The sequence below is a fragment of the Hylobates moloch genome, unplaced genomic scaffold (genome assembly GCF_009828535.3).
Source record: "Hylobates moloch isolate HMO894 unplaced genomic scaffold, HMol_V3 SCAFFOLD_2, whole genome shotgun sequence".
NCBI lineage: Eukaryota > Metazoa > Chordata > Mammalia > Primates > Hylobatidae > Hylobates > Hylobates moloch.
The window spans coordinates 135,133,804-135,155,423 of record NW_026652277.1 but is presented as its reverse complement, the minus strand read 5'-3'; the positions used below and the strand labels follow the sequence as shown (position 1 = coordinate 135,155,423).

Genomic DNA, 21,620 nt, shown 5'->3' with positions numbered 1-21,620 from the left:
CTTTCTATTTAGGTAATTGCTCTAACTTTAGACCTCAGTGATGGGCTCCTGTATTGGTTGGTTCAAGACAGTCAATGTATTCACCTGTACACAGCTGTTCTTCGGGGACAGAGGTAAGTAGAGTCCCTCAAAAGCAATTGATTGAGAAGAAAACTTGTCAGTCATAAATGATAATGCATGAAAAATCATTTATTCCTTCAATAAACATTTTCTGGTTATCCACTGTGTTGCAGGCATTGGGCTTGTAGGGTAAAGAGGTTTGTAAATAACTAGTTACAGTAGAATATGGTAAGTGCTGTGATGGGGTATGAAGAGAGTACAGTATAGACACTCAGGAGAATGCTGCTTAAGAGTCCAGGAAGTGTATGGATAAGCTTTTCTGCTTCTTCACAAAATAGAGTATACATTATGGAATGAAGGCAGAACTCTTCCTGTGATGTCTTAAATGAAAACTAGAGAGTGAAAGGGACCACATGAATTATCTCCTTGATCTGTGTCCTCAAACTTATCCCCCTGTCCTGATCTTGTCGGTATCTCTACATCTTCCACGTTAGCATTGTCAGATATTTTAAAAATAAATTTTACACTTTTATTTTAAAAAATTAGTTAAAATATACATAACATGAAATATTCAGATCTTAAGTGTTCCATTACATCAGTTTAGACAAATGCATTTTGAGACACAGAACATATTCATCATTACAGAAAATTCCTGTGCCCCTTCCCAATCAATCTGCACCCCTCCAGAAATATGTACTTTTTGTATCTGGCTTCTTTTACTTGGCATACAATCTTTTGCGATATATTCACGTTGTTATGTGTATTAGTTTTTCCTTTTTATTACTGGGTAGTATTCCATTGTGTGAAGATACCACTGTCTGTGTATCCATTCTATGCATGTCTAGATGGACATTTTAATTGCTTCGTAATTTTGGTTATTATTCATAAAACTGAATATTTGTATACAAGGCTTTCTGTGGATGTATACTTGGATAAATACCTAGGAGTAGAATTGCTGGGTGATAGGGTAGATAGATGTTTATATTCTTAAGTAATTGCCAAACAGTTTTTCAAAATGTTTATGCCATTTTACATAAAAAATGTATGAAAATTGTGATTCTTCCGTATCCTCTCAACAGTTGGCTTTGACAATCTTTTTTATATTCACCATTCTTTGGTGTGGGGAGCAGTAAATATTGTGATTTTAACCAGCACTTCCCTGATGACTATCAGTTTTGATCACTTTTTCGTTTGTTATCAGCCATTTATATATCTTCTTTTATGATATGCCTGTTCAAGTATTTTTCTCATTTTTAAATGAGTTGTCTTTTCATTATTGGGTTGTTTTGTATATAAGCACTTTGTCAAAATATGTGTTGTGAATATTTTGTCTCAGTGTTTAGTTTGTTTAGTTTATCTGCTTATTTTCCTGGTGGTGTGCTTTGATGAGAAGAATTTCATTTTGATTAAGTCCAATTTATGCATTTTCTATATTCTGTGCTTTCTGTGTTTTCTACAAGAAATCTTAACCTACCCAAAGTTGCGAAGATTTTATACTGTATTTTTTCTAGAAGCTTTATCGTTTTAGCTTTCATGATTAGATCTATAATGCATCTTAAATTTATTTTGGGGTATGGTGTGAGATACGAGTTAAAGTTTTCTTTTTTTCCTTTCTGTAGGGATATCTAGTTGTTCTAGCGCCATTTGCTGAAGAGATTTTCTCTTTCTTTATTTAGTTGCTTTGGGACCTTTATTGAAAATAATTTGGGCCAGGCATGGTGGCTCACGCCTGTAATCCCAGCACTTTGGGAGGCTGACATGGGTGGATAGCCTAAGGTCAGGAGTTCGAGACCAGCCTGACCAACATGGTGAAACCCTGTCTCTACTAAAAATACAAAAACTAGCCGAGCACGGTGATGGGCGCCTGTAATCCCAGCTACTCAGAAGGCTGAGGCATGAGAATCAATTGAACCTGGGAGGCAGAGGTTACAGTGAGCTGAGATCGTGCCATTGCACTCCAGCCTGGGCAACAAGAGTGAAACTCTGTCAAAATAATAATAATAATAATTTGACTGTGTATGTTTAGGTCTATTTCTGGACTCTCTATTCTGTTCTTTTGATATATTTGTCTACTCTTTTTGCCAGTACTATATTGTCTTGATTACTGTAAATTCAGAGAAAAACTTGAAGACAGGCAAATTCAGTCATTCTACTTTGCTTTGCTTTTCCAATATTTTTATTTTGGCTATACTTGATCTTTTGCCTTTCCAAATAGATTTTAAAATCATCTCACTAATTTCTAGAATAAATCCTGCGGGAATTTTGAATCTCTTTTCAGTTTAGGGAGAATGAATATCTTAAAATTTTTAATCTTCCAATCAATGAAAATGGTATATCTCTCCATTTATTTAGGTTTTCTTTAATTTCTCTCAGCAGTGTTTTATAGTTTTTAGAGTACATGTCTAACATGTCTTTTATTAGGTTAATGCCTAGGTATCTAATTTTTTTGATGCTTTATGTATGTTATTTTTTAAAATTCCATTTTCTAAATGTTCATTACTAGTGTGGGAAAATACAATTGCTTTTTGTATATGACTTTGTATCTTATACATTTTTAAGTTAATTTACATGTCCTAGTAGATTTCTTCTAGAATACTTTAGTAAGAGAGTAGTCTCAAAAATGACTTAGGAAGCATTCTCTCCTCAATTTTCTGAAAGCATTTGTATAGAATTGCTGTTAATTCTTCTTTAGTTTTGATAAAGTCCACAAGCTAATTCATCTGGACCTGGAGTTTTCTTTATGGAAAATCATTTGATTACAAATTCAGTATCTTTTAAGGATATAAGGCTATTTATTTTTATTTCTTCTTGAGCCAGTTTTGGTAATTCATGCTTTCAAGAATTTGTCATTTTGCATGAGTTTTCAAATTTTATAATATCCTCTTAATATCATTTTAATGTCTATAGGGTCTTATACTTCTGCTATTGGTACATTTTTTTCTTGATCACTCCTGCGAAAAGTTTATCAGATTTATTTATCTTTTCAAATAATCTGTTTCTGGCGTTATTGATTTTTTTTCTGATTGTCAATTTTTTATTTCATTAACTTCTAATCTTATTTTTATTATTTTCCCTTTTCTATTTATTTTAGGCATAATTTTCTGTTCTTTTTCTAGCTTTTTAGATTGAAAAGAAAGGTCATTGTTTTTGTATCATTCTACTCACTGGCATTTAAAAGTATGAGTTTCTTTCAAGGTCTATATTAGTTGTATTCAACAAATTTTGCTATGTCTCCAACTATGATTGTAGATTTGCCTACAGTTCTTTTTGGTTAATGTATTTGGGTGCTTTATATTTAGTATATTGATTATCTATATACTTAATTATATTGCCTTTTTATCATTATAAAATACTCCTATTCATCTATGCTAATATTCTTCATCTTAAAGAGTCCTTTGTCTGCTATTACTATGGCCACATCAGCTTTCTTTTGCTTAGTGTTTGCATAGTACAGCTATTTCCATTTATTTAGTTTTTAACTGCATTGAGTATTGTATTGTTTTATTGTTGGTTTTAAATTTTTTATTTTAGTTTAAGGGGTACATGTGCGGGTAGGTTCTATAGATAGTGTGTCCTGGGGGTTTGGGGTACAGATTGTTACCCAGGTAACAAGCATATTACCCAATAGGTAGATTTTCTTTTTAAAACATTTTATTTTTTAATTCAACAGGTTTTTGGGGAACAGGTGGTGTTTGGTTACATGGATAAGTTCTTTAGTGGTGAATTCTGAAATTTTGGTAAACCCATCACCTGAGTGGTGTACACTGTACCCGATGTGTAGTCTTTTATCCCTCACCCTCCTCCCACCCTTTACTCCAAATCCCCAAAGTCCATTGTATCATTCTTATGCCTTTGCATCCTCATAGCTTAGCTTCCACTTATGAGTGAGAATGTACTTTTTGGTTTTCCATTCCTGGTTACTTCACTTAGAATAATGGTCTTCAATTCCATCCAGGTTGCTATGAATGCCATTATTTTTTTCCTTTTTATGGCTGAGTAGTATTCCATTATATATAGACACCATATTTTCTTTATTCACTAATTGATGGGCATTTGGACTGGTTCCATATTTTTGCAATCATGAATTGTGCTGCTATAAACATGCATGTGCATGTATCTTTTTCGTATAATGACTTCTTTTCCTCGGGTGGATACCCAATAGTGGGACTGCTGGATCAAATGGTAAATCTACTTTTAGTTCTTGAAGGAATTTTCACACTGTTTTCCGTAGTGGTTGTACTAGTTTACATTCCCATCAGCAGTATAAGCGTGTTCTCTTTTCACTACATCCATGCCAACATCTATTATTTGAGATGGTTTGTTTTTTTCTTGTTGATTTGTGTGAGTTCCTTGTAGATTCTGGATATTAGTCCTTTGTCAGATACATAGTTTGTGAATATTTTCTCCCACTCTGTGGGTTGTCTGTTTACTCTGCTGATTATTTTGCTGTGCAGAAGCTTTTTAGTTTAATTAAGTTCCATTTATTTATCTTTGTTTTTGTTGCATTTGATTTTGGGTTCTTTATCATAAAGTCTTTGCCTAAGCCAGTGTCTAGAAGGGTTTCTTCGATGTTATCTTCTAGAACTGTTAAGGTTTCAGGTCTTAGATTTAAGTCTTTGATCCATCTTGAGTTGATTTTTGTATAAGGCAAGAGATGGAAGATCCAGTTTCATTCTTCTACGTGTGGCTTTCCAATTATCCCAGCACCATTTGTTGAATAAGGTATCCTTTCCCTACTTTAGTTTTTGTTTGCTTTGTCGAAGATCAGTTGGCTTTATTTCCGGGTTCTCTATTTTGTTACTTTCATATGTGTGTCTATTTTTATACAAGTACCATACTGTTTTGGTGACTATAGCCTTATAGTACAGTTTGAAGTCAGGTAATGTGATGCCTCCAGATTTGTTCTTTTTGCTTAGTCTTGCTTTGGCTATGTGGGCTCTTTTTTGGTTCCATATGCATTTTAGGATTGTTCTCTCTTGTTCTGTGAAGAATGATGCTGGTATTTCAATGGGAATTACATTGAATTTGTAGATTGCTTTTGGCAGTATGGTCATTTTCACAATATTGATTCTACCCATCCATGAGCATGGGATGTGTTTCCATTTGTTTGTGTCATCTATGATTTCTTTCAGCAGTATTGTGTAGTTTTGTAGAAGTCTTTTATCTTCTTAGGTACATTTGTGAGTATATTTTTGCAGCTATTGTAAAAGGGGTTGAATTATTGATTTGATTCTCAGCTTGGTCGCTGTTGGTGTATAGCAGTGCTGAGAGGTGACAACGTGCTAGCAGCCCTCGCTTGCTCTCAGCACCTCTTTGGCCTCGACGTCCACTCTGGCCATGCTTGAGGAGCCCTTCAGCCCGCCACTGCACTGTGGGAGCCCCTCTCTGGGCTGGCCGAGGCGGAAGCCAGCTCCCTCTGCTTGTGGGGAGGTGTGGAGGGAGAGGCACAGGTGGGAACCGGGGCTGCATGTGGTGCTCACGGGCCAATGCGAGTTCTGGGTCGGTGCAGGCTTGGTGGGCCCCACACTCAGAGTGGCTGGCCGGTGCCACCGGCCCCAGGCAGTGAGGGGCTGAGCACCCAGGCCAGCAGCTGTGGAGGGGGCACCAGGTCCCCCAGCACTGCCGGCCTGCCCACACCACGCTCGAATTCTCACCGGGCCTCAGCGCCTCCCTGCGGGGCAGGGCGGGACCTGCATCCTGCCATGACCGAGTCCCCCCGTGGTGGGCTTCTGCACAGCCCAAGCCTCCCCGATGGGCGCCACCCCTGCTCCGTGGCGCCCGGCCCCATTGACTGCCCAAGGGCTGAGGAGTGCAGGCGCACAGTGCAGGATGGGTGGGCAGCTCCACCCGTGGCCCTGGCACAGGATCCACACTAGGTGAAGCCAGCTGGGCTCCTGAGTCGGGTGGGGACTTGGAGAACTTTTAAGTCTAGCTGGAGGATTGTATATGCACCAATCAGCACTCTGTGCCTAGCTCGAGGTTCATGGATGCACCAATCAGCACTCTGTATCTAGCTAAGCTGGTGGGGACTTGGAGAAGTTTTATGTCTAGCTAAAGGATTGCAAATACATCAATCAGCACTCTTGTGTCTAGCTCAGGGATTGTAAATGCACCAATCAGCACCCTATCAAAATGGACCAATCAGCTCTCTGTAAAATGGACCAATCAGCAGGATATGGGTGGGGCCAGATAAAGGAATAAAAGCAGGCTGCCCGAGCCAGCGGTGGCAACCTGCATGGGTCGCTTTCCACACTGTGGAGGCTTTGTTCTTTTGCTCTTTGCAATAAGTCTCACTGCTGCTTACTCTTTGGGTCCACACTGCCTTTATGAGCTGTAACACTCACTCTGAAGGTCTAAAGCTTCACTCCTGAGGCCAGCGAGACCACGAACCCACTGGGAGGAATGAACAACTCCGGACACCCACCTTAAGAGCTGTAACACTCACCACGAAGGTCTGCAGCTTCACTCCTGAAGCCAGCGAGACCACGAACCCACCAGAAGGAAGAAACTCCAAACACGTCCGAACGTCAGAAGGAACAAACTCTGGACACACCACCTTTAAGAACTGTAACACTCACCGCAGGTGTCTGTGGTTTCATTCTTGAAGTCAGTGAGACCAAGAACCCACCAGTTCCGGACAGAGTGCTACTGATTTGTGTACATTAATTTTGTATTTTGAAACTTTACTGAATTCATTTGTCAGTATTAGGAGCTTTATGGAGAAGTATTTAGGGTTTTCTAGATATATGATCATGTCATCAGCAAACAGTGATAGTTTGACTTCCTCTTTACTGATTTGGATGCCCTTTATTTCTTTTTGTTGTCTGATTGCTCTGGCTAGGACTTCCAGTACTGTGTTGAACAGGATTGGTGAGACTGGGCATCCTTGTCTTGTTCCAGTTCTCGGAAGGAATGCTTTTGGCTTTTCTCTATTCAGTGTAATGTTGGCCATGAGTTTGTCTTAGATGGCTTTTATTACATTAAGATATGCCCCTTCTATGCCAGTGTTGCTGAGGTTTTAATCATAAAGGGATGCTGAACTTTGGGGGCTATAGAGCCCCCAAGAGAGTATGTCCTTTGTCTTCAGCTACCAGGATGGGTAGAGAAAGACCCTCAGTTGGGGCAGGGTTAGGCATGTCTGAGCTCAGACTCTCCTTGGGCGGAGTTTGCTGTGGCTGCTGTAGGGGATGGGGGGGTAGTTCTCAGGCTGATGGAGTTATGTTTCCAGGGGTATTATGGCTGCCTTTACTGCGTTATACAGGCCACCAGGAAAGTGGGGAAAAGCCAGCAGTGACCGGCCTCACCCAACTCCCACACAGCCTGAAAGGCCAGTCTCACTCCCACCGTGTCCCCCATGCAGCCCGTGAGTAGGGCTAAGAACTTGCTGCAGGTTACAAGCCTCCCTGCTGAAAAAACAAGTAGGGCTTTCAGGTTTCATACCTCCCGCCTGTCATGGTTTCTGTGTTCATATCTGCACTCCCTATTTGCCTCCTTTCCCAGGTTCTGTCCAGGAAACTTTGTATTCAGTTTAAATTTTTACAAAGTTCAGCTGGAACTTTTCTTCTCCCTATGGTCTTTCTCCAGTTCCACTGGCAGCCCTCCCCAAGGATCTCTGCAAGACAAAGTCAGGAATGGCTTCCCTGGGGACTGCAAGTGCCCACAGGGCTCTTCCTGTTGCTTTCTCTACCGCTATATTTTGCTTGGCTCTAAATTTGCCTCAGCTCCAGGTGAGGTCAAATCCTTCTCCCATGACCTGCACCTTCAGGTTTTCCACAGAGGTTGTGTGTTCGGGGGTGGACACTCCCTATATCACACTTTGGGCACTCAGTTTTTTGGATATCTCACAAAGCCTGCAGCAGCAAGCCTCTTCCTTCAAAGGGTCTGTGGGTTCTCTCGGCTTTCCTGGTATGTTCTTGTGGTAGTTCTTGGCGCAAGAGTTCATAATGTGAGTCTCCACATGCTGCTCTGTCCATCTGAATGGGAGCTGCAAGTTAGTCCTTGCCTCCTATTCACTATTTTGGGAACTGATCTGAGTCTTTACATTTAAAGTGCCTTTCTTGTAAACAACATATAGGATTTTGCTTTTTTACGCAATCTAACAACTTCTGCATTTTAATTAAGGCATTTGGTTTATTTACACTTAATATAATTATCAATATGTTTGGATTTAAGTCTACTATCTTGACGTGTGACTTCCATTTGTCTCTCATCTCTTTGTTCCTCCGTTTCTACTTCTTTGCCATTTTTGTGGGTGGATAAAATAATTTTTAGTATTCCATTTTATCTCCTCTAATGACATTTTAAGTATGTCTATTTATGTTTCTTAGGTTGCATTACAAATTAAAATATGCATTTTTTACATGATACATCTTCAGCTTATCAAGTCAATATTCAAATATATCCTTCACTTCATAAATGATTTAAAAACTTTATATATGTCTAATTTTTACCATCCCACTCTTAGTGTTCTTGGTGTCATATGTTTTACTTCTGCTTGTTTAAATAGCTAATAATTTAAAAATATTTAACTAATAGTTTTTAAGGGAGAAGTTACACATCTAAAATTAAAATAGAGGGCATAAAGTCATTAGAACCCAGAATTTAGAGGGAGAATTTAGAGATCATTTTATTTCATAGATGAGGACACTGAGGTCCAGAGATGTTCATACATTTTCCTAATATCACATTGTTAATCAGAGGAATGGTCAGGAAGTGATTAACATAAAGCAAAATATCATATACTCTAAAGGAAAGATTTCTGGTATTAGGTTCTTGGGTCCCCAAAGGGTTCATAGAAGGCTTTAGGATGTGTCAGTGCTCTGAAATTGAGGATTCGTATCTTTCATCAAAATTCCAAAAAGTCTCATAAAGTTCAATAAGTATTTTATGAAGACAATGCTGACAATATTTTTAGAATAAAAATTACTTTTTTTGGTAAGTAGAAAAACTCCAAGTCATGGATACTCTGAAAAAGGAGTGTATGTATGTGTATATTTATCTATCTATAGATACAGATTTATACACATACATCTGTATGCATTCATATGGATATATCCATATATATCTACATACATTCATATCCATATACACATCCGTATATACATATATGTATATACATATGTGTATATGCATGTACATATACATATGTATATGGATGTGTATATATATGTATATGCGTGTGGATGCATGTAGACGGATATGTATATATCCATATATATATACACACACACACATAATGCCTATAAGCACATAAACACAACAAATCTGATTGATCAATTACTTCATATCAAGTATGGCACATAGCTCTGGCTAGTTTCCTACCTGTGAATCAGAGAAAACTGATTATTCCTTTCCTTAGGAACTTAAGGTACTGACAATCTGATTGCCAAAACAAGCTGTCTGAAGTGAGACATAGACAGTGTTCAAAGCAACAGTGTCCTGAAGGATCATAGTCCATTCTCTGCATTCTCTGTGTCTGTATATGCCAGAGAGCTGGTTTCTTTTTTTTTTTGAGATGGAGTCTTGGTCTGTCGCCCAGGCTGGAGTGCAGTGGCACGATCTCGGCTCACTGCAAGCTCCACCTCCTGGGTTCATGCCATTCTCCTGCCTCAGCCTCCCGAGTAGTTGGAACTACAGGCGCCCGCCAACACGCCCGGCTAATTTTTTGTATTTTTTAGTAGAGACGGTGTTTCACCGTGTTAGCCAGGGAGAGCTGGTTTCTTTAAGAGTCTAGCTCCTCAAGCATCCACAGACTCAATATAAAGTAGAGGAAGGAAGTTCCTTCTTAAAAAATGTATTTCCTCATCTCAAGGTTAGTAATGTTTTCTTGTATATATGTACAGTGGAGTATAGCAGCGCCCAGTGAGATAACATAAAGGGCAGGCACTTTTGCCCTCCAAGTAAGTCTTGCCTTTTAATCCTATCAGGAAAAAAAGAAATTTTATATATAGAAATTGGGATTCCAGAGTCATCTTATAAGGAGAAAGTATTTTCTAACATATAATCAAATTTCCTTCCCTTTAGTTTAGATCAGCTTTGTCCAATACAAATATAATGCAAGTCACATATGTAATTATAGATATTCCAGTTGGCTCATTAAAAAAAAAGTAAAAACAAGTAAACGTAACTTTAATAGTACATTTTAATATTTTGATAACATATCAAAATGTCACTTCAACATGCAATCTGAATAAAAATTATAAAGTTATTTTATATTCTTTTTTTCCACATTAATTCTTGGATGTCCTGTCTGTATTTTACATTTATAGCATATCTTAATTTGCAAACTAAGTTTTCATAGAAAATCTTTGATCTGTATTTAGATTTCATAAAATTTACAGGCAAAATAGTTGATTTACATACTTGTTCTAAAATACTCAAAAATATTTTAATATATTATACATGATTCATAATATATGAATCAAATATTAGTTTTAAAATTTACCACAAGTTAATTAAAATTAAATAACATTAAACTTTTGGTTCCTCGGTCATACTAACCACATTTCAAGGGCTCAGTAGTCACATGTAGCTAGTTGCTGCTGTACTGAGCAGTACGGCTCTAGTCTGTAGTAGAGATGAGATAAACTGATTGCTGTCACTCATCATATTCTGAACTTGAGAATTGTAATTGAATTGCCCTTCAAACTACTCTTCCCTCTCCTATGTACATCCATTCCCTTTAGTTTATACAAGAGTAATCCTATTTGAGGCACTGTGGAATTCTCAAAACAAAACTTTTATTTATATTTTTCTAAAGAGAGAAAAGTGAATGCTTTAAAATGATTTACAGAAATCACTAAAAAAAAAAAATCAAACTATCACTCCAAAATTCTGAGGATAACTGAGATAGTTCTTTTTTTGAGTACTAAACAACTGTTACAATTTTAGAAACAACCAAGCAGATTTTTCAAGCAAAAATAATTGCAAAATTTCCTTCCACTGAGGGAAAAATCCTCTAAACACAATTTAAAGTTTTTTACTTGAATTTCCTAGTCTGAAAAGGAGTATTTTGATCAAACTATAGAAACTGATAAGCACATTGAAATAACGGAGAGTTGTGAATAGTATAAAGTGAAGGACCCAGCAGGCTAGAATAATAAATGGCAGGTAAATCAGATGACTAACCAAGAGTAGGAGGAAGGCATGGTTCAATGGGGAGAAACAATTCAACAGACCATGCCTTCTGGATTGATTTTCCCTGTTCATCTTGTTATGCCTCACTGTTCATTTTGGGGTGGTGGGGTCATGGAATTGATTTTTTTAAATCAGTCTTTTTATTTCTTGAGAAAACCGTGATGAAATGAGATCAGCTTCACCCAGATGCAGATTTATTAGTGTTATACCCACATTTAATAGATGCTTCAATGAGAGGTTAAATTATTTGCCTGAAGTCAAACATTTAATAATTGGCTGAGCTGGGGTTCCATGCAGTTCTCTCTGTTTCTGAAGAATCCCCTACATTGCAAATTCATTAATTCCCAGTGGGGCCTAGTCTCATTCAGAAATGAGAATACTCATGTGGGCATGCAGGCCATGCCTTCTTGGCATCATGTGAACTGGGTTAGATGTGAGGTGGTTGCTTTAAGAACAAGGAATCTGAGTGAGGGTTGTTGGATAGACTAGAAGGGTGCCCACACAGGCCAGTGTCAGAGCAGTGATGAACTCTGCTCATAACAGAGTTATTCTGTGTGCCTAGGGACTGGAGTCCTCATGGCTACCACATTTAAGAGCTGTCATTCCTGCCAATTCTGGATAAATGCTTGGAAATTCTTGCTCTTTGGGTGTGTCTTTTTTTCAAATCCCTCAATGCGATAGGCTTTCCTTTTTAAAGGAACATGTACCTGAATCCTAACTTGCTGTCTCCATCATGATTTATTGCATTGGCTGGTCCCAAAGCCCTTCTGCTTCACATCCATAGGCTAACTTCACATCTATAGGCTAATTTATTGCATTGGTTGTTCCCAAAGCCCTTCTGCTTCACATCCATAGGCTAACTTCACATCTATAGGCTAATTTATTGCATTGGTTGGTCCCAAAGCCCTTCTGCTTCACATCTACAGATGGCAAATTTATACCTTAGGCATTGGTTTTTATGGGTTTCATTTCTGGATGATTACCTTATTTCCAGGTCCTGTAAGAACCTTGCTTCATGTCTTTCTTATGCTAATGCGAGTGTTGTAGGAGCACATAGAATAAACCAAAGAGGTAATCTCTGAACTAATGAAGTAATGAGAATCCAGGTTGTGCCTTTGTTGTAGAGTATTACCAAAATCACAAGTATTTTTTAAAAAGCTGCAACCTATCTAAACACTCTTGATATTGCAATATCACATTAATAAGAAAAGCCCCCAGAGAGCACAGTGCTCATGCCTGTGATCCCAGCACTTTGGGAAGCTGAGGCAGGCAGATCACTTGAGGTCAGAAGTTCAAGACCAGCCTGGCCAACATGTGAAACCCTGTCTCAACTAAAAATACAAAAAATTAGCCAGGCATAGTGGTGTGTGCGTGTAATCCTAGCTACTTGGGAGGGTGAGACAGGAGAATATCTTGAAGCTGGAAGGCAGAGGTTGCAGTGAGCTGTGATCATGCCACTGCACTCCAGCCTGGGCAACAGAGTGTGACTCCATCTCAAAGAAACAAGAAAAGCCCCCAGAAAATTTACTTTAGGTTTACTACTTTTAAAAAAATGTAAAATAAAAACCCAACTTAATATGAAACCAAAAAAGACAATAATTGTTAGAAAGTATTTTCTTTATTTTAATGTACGCAAATGCGCACAGACACTCACAAACATATATTCTCATGAGTACTTGCATGGACCAGCCCTTCCACCACTCCAGAAACACACACTAATTGGTGTTATGTTTTAGCAGCACTGGGGATACCACCATCACAGAATTTGCAGCCTGGAGTACTTCTGAAATTTCCCAGAATGCACTGATGTACTATAGTGGTCGGCTGTTCTGGATCAATGGCTTTAGGATTATCACAACTCAGGAAATAGGTCAGAAAACCAGTGTCTCTGTTTTGGAACCAGCCAAATTTAATCAGTTCACAATTATTCAGACATCCCTTAAGCCTCTGCCAGGTACAGTATTTCATTCCTGCTTACCCTGCTCCATTATACCTTTGGTTAAATAAATGTTTAGGTTGGGATATTTTTTTTTCTTAAGAATTAAGTTTTAAGAGGAGTAAGGCTTCAGTAATTTCAGTTGGTTTGCTTGCAGTGAGTTTAATCTTAATCCAAATTTACAGCCTGAAAAAGTCAGAAAAAGATGATTTTTTTCAGGATATGTTAAAGAAACAAAAAATTTTGTTTCAGTTCTAATCATTAGTAATTACTATTGATTTTCTGTGATTTCTATATTGCTCAATAATCCCCAATTTTTTCTCCTATTTCTTTTTTTTCTTTCATCCTGTAGGGAACTTTTCCTTTACCCCTAAGGTTATTCCAGATTCTGTTCAAGAGTCTTCATTTAGAGTTGAAGGAAATGCTTCAAATTTTCAAATCCTGTGGAATGGTCCCCCTGCAGTAGACTGGGGTGTGGTTTTCTACAGTGTAGAATTTAGTGCTCATTCTAAGGTATGGTGTTGGTTCTACTAACTTTCATTTCCCAAACAGACTGTACCATCTGTGTCAGCCCTGCCCACACTGACCTGTACCATCTTGACTTAGCCAAGCCCATCTTCTTTGTCATTCCCATAGCATTTGGTTATTAAGATTATTCCCCAGAAGACTTGTTTACAGCCAGTCTCTGCTTGGTGCTAACTACTGTGCTGGATACACTTTAACTGGTCTGTGTGGCACAACATAGAACTTGCCAAAATTAGCACTTCCAGAATTGTAAATTTTGATTTTACATGTGAACCAAAGTTTGGAGATTTTAGATAATAAGGAATGAAAGATTTTATAATTCTCTCCCTGAGACAATAATGTTTTCTGTTTATATTTTAGTGCTTGGCTAGTGAACAACACTCTTTACCTGTATTTACTGTGGAAGGACTGGAACCTTATACCTTATTTAATCTTTCTGTCACTCCTTATACCTACTGGGGAAAGGGCCCCAAAACATCTCTGTCACTTCGAGCACCTGAAACAGGTACAGGGGTTAAAATCTGTCTTTTTGTTTTTTAAAAAAAAGCAGAATCTCACTTTTCATGATCTGGAATGGATAGTTGATATTTAAAAATAACTTTCAGTTTTGTAGATGTGTTTAGATCTAACACCCTTTCAATGACTTTTTGGAGATTAGAATAGCTCCATTAACATAAATATGCATAATTTATTCCAAAAGAATATTTCAAAGATTTCTTAACAGCCATTTCATTTGATTGTAGTGATATAGAAGATGCAGATGCATATTTCAGGTAATTTGCAAAATCCTTTATAAGGAAAATGGGCATTTAAGGGCAGAGACAGTTTTCTTGGAAGGCAGACTGTTCTCATAGATGGTGACTCAGAATCTTCTGCAGATGAATAACTGATATCTAAATTTAATGTTTTGGGGAAAAGATATTTTTAAAAGGATACTAGCCATATCATTACATGTGTGTATCACCTTAAAGTGTACAAAACACATTTTTACGTATCACTCCTTTGTTAACTATTTACTACATACCTATCATATGTCAGAAACATATTTCATTTGATCCTCACATAGCTCTGAGGTGGGTAGGAAAGTCTTATTATCTTGATTATGCAAGAAAGAGAATAAAAGCCTAGCAGTTGCCCAAATAAAATAGTTACTAAGTGGCTGGGCTGGGACTTAATCTGGACTTTTCACTACAGTTTCATCAAATCTCCAGTCACTTTTACAAATGTTGGTAAATGATAGTATGATGGATTTAATTTATGTAAAGCTAATACAGGATTTGGCAGGTGGTAAGACCTTAATAAATATAGATATCCATTCCCCATTGTATTTTTTACTATTAAGATTATTTCAACAACATTCGTCTATGAATCACACAACAGGAACACAGTAGGGCCTGGGCAGGTTCCGAAGCAGTAAGCATTGGATCCAGGAATGTTCTGCTTGAGATTTCCTTGGGATATCAGCTTGGTTGAATTGTCCTGTGGAAATGGACTTGACTGCATCTATCAGGGGATCCAGCGAGAGCAAGAGTCAACAGCACTCTGCTGGATATTGGAGGCAATAGAAAGGATGACAAGATTTGGCCTTTGCCTTCAGGAAATTTACAATATAGCCAGGAAATTATCCAAATTGACCGATATTTATTAACCACTTACTGTGTGCCAGTTCTATACTAGATTTGGGAAGATTTAACAAGGAATAAGAAGAGATGCTTTCTCTGATGGAGCTCATAAAACAGGGAAGAGATAAACACATGCACAGCAAATGATAATAGATACTAGAGAGTTTATACCTGAGCAGCAGTGGCATAAAATGAGTAGCCAAACCTATGAAATCTTCACCTATATCAAGCTGCCTCAGGCATTCTTAAGAGAGAAGATGCCTTTGGGAAATGGAAACTTTAGTGCACCCTGAAAGATGGAGCAAGAAGAGGTATCCCATGTGAGAAGAGAAGCCTAATGTAAGAAGGCTTGGAGATTGAATAATAGTGTGAGTGTTAAACATTAAATAGCAATGTGATTGTGATCAGAGAGGGAGTGAAGACCTTGTGGAGGAGTCCTAAGAGAGGAGAGGGCCATCTAGAGAGAATGACTTAGAAATCAGGCAGAGACATTTCTCTTGAATAAAGGACTGAGAGATAATGCATTGCTTCATTTGGCTCTAGAATAAATGAATACTCCCAAACCTTACTCTTGGGATACTATTAGCTTCCCCTAAAACTTTCTGCTTCCTAGGGACTTCAGAGTGACAGGGCCTAGGTCTCTGATTTATGCTGTGTTTTACACCCTGAACTGGCTGAAGACTGGTGAGACTTACTGCCATCCATCCTGATGATGACATTTTCACCTTCACTGAAATCACTCTGTCAGGATGAAAGTGAATGTTGCATTTTATAGGGAGAACCAGACACTTTCCATCTACACAAGGCACAGACAAGAAAAGCGTGCTTAAGTGTAGTAGGAAGGATTTGAGTTGAACATAAGGAAGTCTTGCCTGTCAGTCAGATGTGCTGAAATTATCAGGATGGGTTCCTGAAGAAATCTATGGAATATTCTCTCCTGAAGATCTTTAAGAATGTAATAAATACTGCCTGGAATGAGATATATTGTTAAGTTGTTTACCATCTCATTATAAGTGGTAAAAGTCAGTCTTATATTCTTTTCTGCTCTACCTGTGCCTCTACTTTTCAGTTCCATCAGCACCAGAGAACCCCAGAATATTTATATTACCAAGTGGAAAATGCTGCAACAAGAATGAAGTTGTGGTGGAATTTAGGTGGAACAAACCTAAGCATGAAAATGGGGTGTTAACAAAATTTGAAATTTTCTACAATATATCCAATCAAAGTATTACAAACAAAACATGTGAAGACTGGATTGCTGTCAGTGTCACTCCCTCAGTGATGTCTTTTCAACTCGAAGGCATGAGTCCTGGATGCTTTGTTGCCTTCCAGGTATGAGAGAGAAAACAGAAGATATGAGAGTCTTAATAGCGGCATTGTGGGGAGAGGGAAAGACTGTGTTTCTGGGATATATTACAGTGTAAATGGCACACATACCTAGATTTTGATTGGCCGCTATGGTTTTTTAAAATTATATGAGAAAATTAATGGAGATAATTCAGGTAAGAGTGACTAAACTGCTAAAGAAATGGAAAGTGGACTTATTGAGGATTAATATGCAGGAATTCATTTTTATTCCATTCAAGAAGACTGCAGTAAAAAAAAATAGTGCAAACAGAAGAATAACTAAAGGACTAGGTTAAGAATTCTGCCACCCTGTCAATAATTTAGGTATATTGTCATCAAAGAGGTCAAGTGGGCAGCAAAAGTAGAGAGGCAAGAGGGGATTGCTTGGGTAAAGGACATTTTCACAACTTTCTCACATTCAGGGAACTTTGCAAATTCAGAGTAAGTCATTCTTTTTCTTTTTGCTTTTCTTTTGAAGCTGTATCACGATTTTAATTTTTCTATGTTACACATTACTGATTTATTTTACATTTTTTATTGATATATATTATAGTTGTACATACATTTGGGGTACACGTGTTATTTTGATAAACCATTATTTTTCAATAAAATCACTATGGGCCTTGCACCACAGTAGGTACTTTTGTATTCATTATCTCATTTGATCCTCATACTATAAAGAAAAAGTTAAGTCGTTGAGAGTATCAGTCAATTACCAAAGCTGTGTGGCTGGAAAGCACTCTGCTATAATGCTTTCCACCATTTATTTTTGGGGAAAATAACATCTTGGGGAGTGTTTTGGAGATTTCAGTTGCGTAGGGATTTGTTTTTCTTTTCATAAAATTCTAATTTAATAATTATTTTGATAATTTATTGTCTACATATATTAATCAAATAAGTTATACATGAAAGTTAAAGATAGTACACGTTCCTATTTGGTAAAAATTAGGAGTGTTTTGGTAAAATAAATATTCTGGTTAAGTGTGTCTATATATAGAATATATAGTATGTATATAGAATATATAATATAAATATGTATACAGATATATAGTTTCAAATTTTGGTCACCATGGAACCATGCAAAGTGATATGCATGGATATATATTAGTTTCATTTAACACAGTTTTGTACAAAGGTAAACACTACTATATATATATGCACCATTATAAATCATACACAGATAGTAATATATAAAATATAGTAAAATGTGTTTATTACTAAAAGTATAATAAAAATAATACAATGTTTTATTGATAAAGCACTTGGGGCTTTATATTTTGAGTCCACCATTATAGATGTCAATTTTCTTTGCAGGCTACTGTACATATGCAAGGTTTGGAAGTGGAAATAATTTATTACATAATAGAAAATATCTAAAAAAAAAAATAAACTTTACTGTTAGAATGTGGCATGGCCCAATGGGAAAAAATGTACGCAGACCTCAGAAGACTTGGTTCTGATGCCAGTTTCTACATATGTCATTGTGCATGAGTTACTTACCTTTATTAGTACCCTGGTCCAGTTTCTACTCTTAGTAGTTGTGAAGATCAAAAGAGGCAATGTATGTGAAACTGGTTTGAAATGCACAGTCATTTTCAAATGTAAGATTTAATTATTTTTAAAAGTTACTCTTTTTAAAAAGTCTGGAAATTTAGTTTTTTGAAGCTTCTAGTTGTTGAATTCAAGAAAAATGGAAGTTTATCATAATTTGTACAGTTTTATTTCTGTTAAATGTTCTATGTAATTAATTTTGAAAATAATGGCCTTATTTTATTTAAAAATATTCAATTGACATATATATATTCAAGCTGTACAGCATGACTTGATAAATGTATGCATTGTGTAATTATCACAATTGAATTAATTAGACATTCATCACCATCCGTGCTGTACATTAAATCCCCAGACATTTTTAGAAATTCATTTTTTAGCAAGAGAGATTTGTTCCAATTCTTGCACTTTTCTAGATAAAAAATCTATCAACATAAATATAGAGCAATATTTTTTCTCTTGGTGATTTATATTGCTGTATATTAATGTCAATAACTATTTGAAACTATTAATATTGTGTATCAGGAGTGTGAAATGAAACATTTAGTAATCTCTCAGTCTCAGAACTTAATTGTTGCCAAGGAGAACACTATTGAATGCAGTTTTTGTTTCCTTTTCTTTAGGTTAGGGCCTTTACATCTGAAGGGCCAGGACCATTTGCTGACGTTGTAAAGTCTACAACATCAGGTATTTGTTTTCTAAAATCTGTGCAAATAATAATTTAGAGGCTTGTGTGTGTGTGTGTGTGTGTGTGTGTTTTCCCATTGGTACCTTTAGGGATATGAACACTGTCTCTGAACTAAAGTTTAGATCAAAAACATGTTTTTGACCCCAAAACATCACCAAAATATGTTTAAATAAACCTGGGGTAGAAGAGCCTACAAGGTTGTCACTGAGACAGATGTATTAGAGGAACCAAAGGGAGCCCATGGACTTCAAAACTGCCGGATATTAAATCAAGAGACTTTGCTAAGCTAAAGTTAGTTTTCTCATGCATATTATCTACATGTTTTTTGCTTTCAGAAATCAACCCATTTCCTCATCTCATAACTCTTCTTGGTAACAAGATAGTTTTTTTAGATATGGATCAAAATCAAGTTGTGTGGACGTTTTCAGCAGAAAGAATTATCAGTGCCATTTGCTACACAGCTGATAATGAGATGGGATATTATGCTGAAGGGAACTCACTCTTTCTTCTGAACTTGCACAATCGTTCTAGCTCTGAGGTATTTCACTATGTAATTCTTTCGAAATAAAGGAAGTGAAGTATTTGCATATGACACTACTCTATAGTTAAAATGACTGGAAGACGATTTAGTTATTAAGATTAGAATGAAAAGGACAGATATTGTATAATTATTTAGCCACAAATGAATACAGACTACATTTTGGGCAAATGTCATTCGACACTCAGTTAGCAAATAGTTACTGGGTTTAGGATGCTGTGTTAGAGCCTGGGATATTATAGGTGAAAGTTTATAGGCTTTGCTCTTAATAAACCCAGTCTAGTATTAGTCCAACACTAGGAAGGCAGTATTGCCTAGTGATTAAGAAGGTGAGTTTTGGAATTTGACTACCTAGAATACAATTTGGGCTCTACTACTTACTAGATTTGTGACCACTGGCAAGTTATTTAACCTCTGTGGTTAAGTAATACCTCATCATAGGGTTCCCATGAAGATTAAATGAGATAATCCACGTAATGCACTTAGCACAATGCCTGACATTAGGCATTCACTAAATGTTAACTGATAGTGAAGACAGACTAGGATAACTGTTGTGCTGAGAGCAGGATGTGGTGGAATCACCGAGAATGAACACATAGTCTAGGTTGGCTTGGTGTTGGTAGAATGGAAAAACATCTTGGAAACAAAGATGAGACAGGTGAAGGCTGAGGGGGTACAAAGACAGGAAAACAAAGAACCATAGAGTGTTTGGATGAGGTGGAGTGAAAGGAAGGTGGGAAGTCTGGAGAGGTGGGAGCCTGAGCATAATGGGCCTCCTTTACTGTGCTAAGGAGGCAGGTGTCATTCTAGAAGCCAACAGCAAGCCAGTAAAGATATTTATTGGGTCATTAACATGGTCAAGTTGTGTTTTAGAAAGGCCTGTCTGTTAGCATTGTGAATAGTGACTTAGAGAGGGTTAAGTTTGAGACAATTAGGAGGCTGTCAAAGAAATCCAGGTAGAAAATGTTATAGGGATGAGCATGAGGTGAGAAAGGAGATGACAAACTGGACATTTAAAATGGGACTAGTTCAAGCTGGGTGCAGTGACTCACACCTGTAATCCCAACACTGTAGGAGGCCAAGGCAGGTGGATCACTGGATGCCAGGAATTCGATACTAGCCTGGCCAACATGGTGAAACCCTGTCTCTACTAAAAATATAAAAATTAGCTGGACGTGATGGTGCACGCCTGTAGTCCCAGCTACTCGCGAGGCTGAGGCAGGAGAATCGTTTGAACCTAGGAGGTGAAGGTTGCAGTGAACCAAGATCATGCCACTGCACTCCAGCCTGGGTGACAGAGCCAGACTCCATCTCCAAAAAAAAAAGAAGGGGACTAGTTTACTATGGGTAGTAATGAGAAGAAGAAGTCAAGGAGGACCATATTTGTCAGGATTAGCTCCTTGGGTGGGTGTTGAAAATCCATAAAAATATAAAATGCAGGAGAAAAAGAGGTTTTGGGGTGGGTGATGAAGTCTGTTTTCTGGGATAATTCATATGGAAATGTACAGTAGGCAGTTTAATATTTGAATCAGTAACTCATTAAACATCTTGTCTGAAGATATAAATTTGTAGCACTGGTTTGTAGATTGCAGTTAAAGCCATGATGGTTAAAATCATTTAGGAAAAATGTGTGAAGAGTGCCCACGTTACAATGGTATACTATCCAGATTGCTGAGGTTTGGGATTACAAATGAGAAGTGCAGTTAACAAATGATATGGGTGAATATAGAAAAGTCTTCAAATAAAAAATAACCACTCTCTTCTTGGCTGTGTTCTCTACCTGTTGTTAAGCTTTTCCAAGATTCACTGGTTTTTGATATCACAGTTATTACAATTGACTGGATTTCAAGGCACCTCTACTTTGCACTGAAAGAATCGCAAAATGGAATGCAAATATTTGATGTTGATCTTGAACACAAGGTGAAATACCCCAGAGAGGTGAAGATTCACAATAGGAATTCAACAATAATTTCTTTTTCTGTATATCCTTTTTTAAGGTATGTAAATGCAAGTATCTTTTTATATTGTGATGAAATAGATGTAGATATATTTAGTGTAATGTTTTTGGTTTAATAGTAGAAGACAATTATGGGAAAATAAGATGCTTAGGGCTCTTGGCCCACTATGTTATAGTAAGTAAGTATAGTAAGTAAGCCTAACAAAGTTAGGCTAATTACCTAACAGGAAACAATAGCAGATTTTTATGCTCGTGAATGC

General features: G+C 37.2%; 1 protein-coding gene across 3 annotated transcripts in view; it reads left to right on the top strand.

The window, feature by feature from the left end:
* ROS1 (ROS proto-oncogene 1, receptor tyrosine kinase) overlaps window positions 1-21,620 on the top strand; it is a 145,518-nt gene that overhangs the window by 48,490 nt on the left and 75,408 nt on the right. For 2 of the 3 annotated variants that reach the window (XM_032165650.2, XM_058430549.1), the window contains 8 exons: window positions 13-113; window positions 12,936-13,150; window positions 13,485-13,645; window positions 14,018-14,162; window positions 16,349-16,611; window positions 18,801-18,864; window positions 19,201-19,403; window positions 21,195-21,400. In XM_032165650.2, the coding sequence (XP_032021541.1) occupies window positions 13-113; window positions 12,936-13,150; window positions 13,485-13,645; window positions 14,018-14,162; window positions 16,349-16,611; window positions 18,801-18,864; window positions 19,201-19,403; window positions 21,195-21,400 (1,358 nt within the window). Of the gene's footprint in view, window positions 1-12; window positions 114-12,932; window positions 13,151-13,484; window positions 13,646-14,017; window positions 14,163-16,348; window positions 16,612-18,800; window positions 18,865-19,200; window positions 19,404-21,194; window positions 21,401-21,620 lie in introns of all 3 variants that reach the window. The other variant, XM_058430548.1, reaches the window with a different exon arrangement.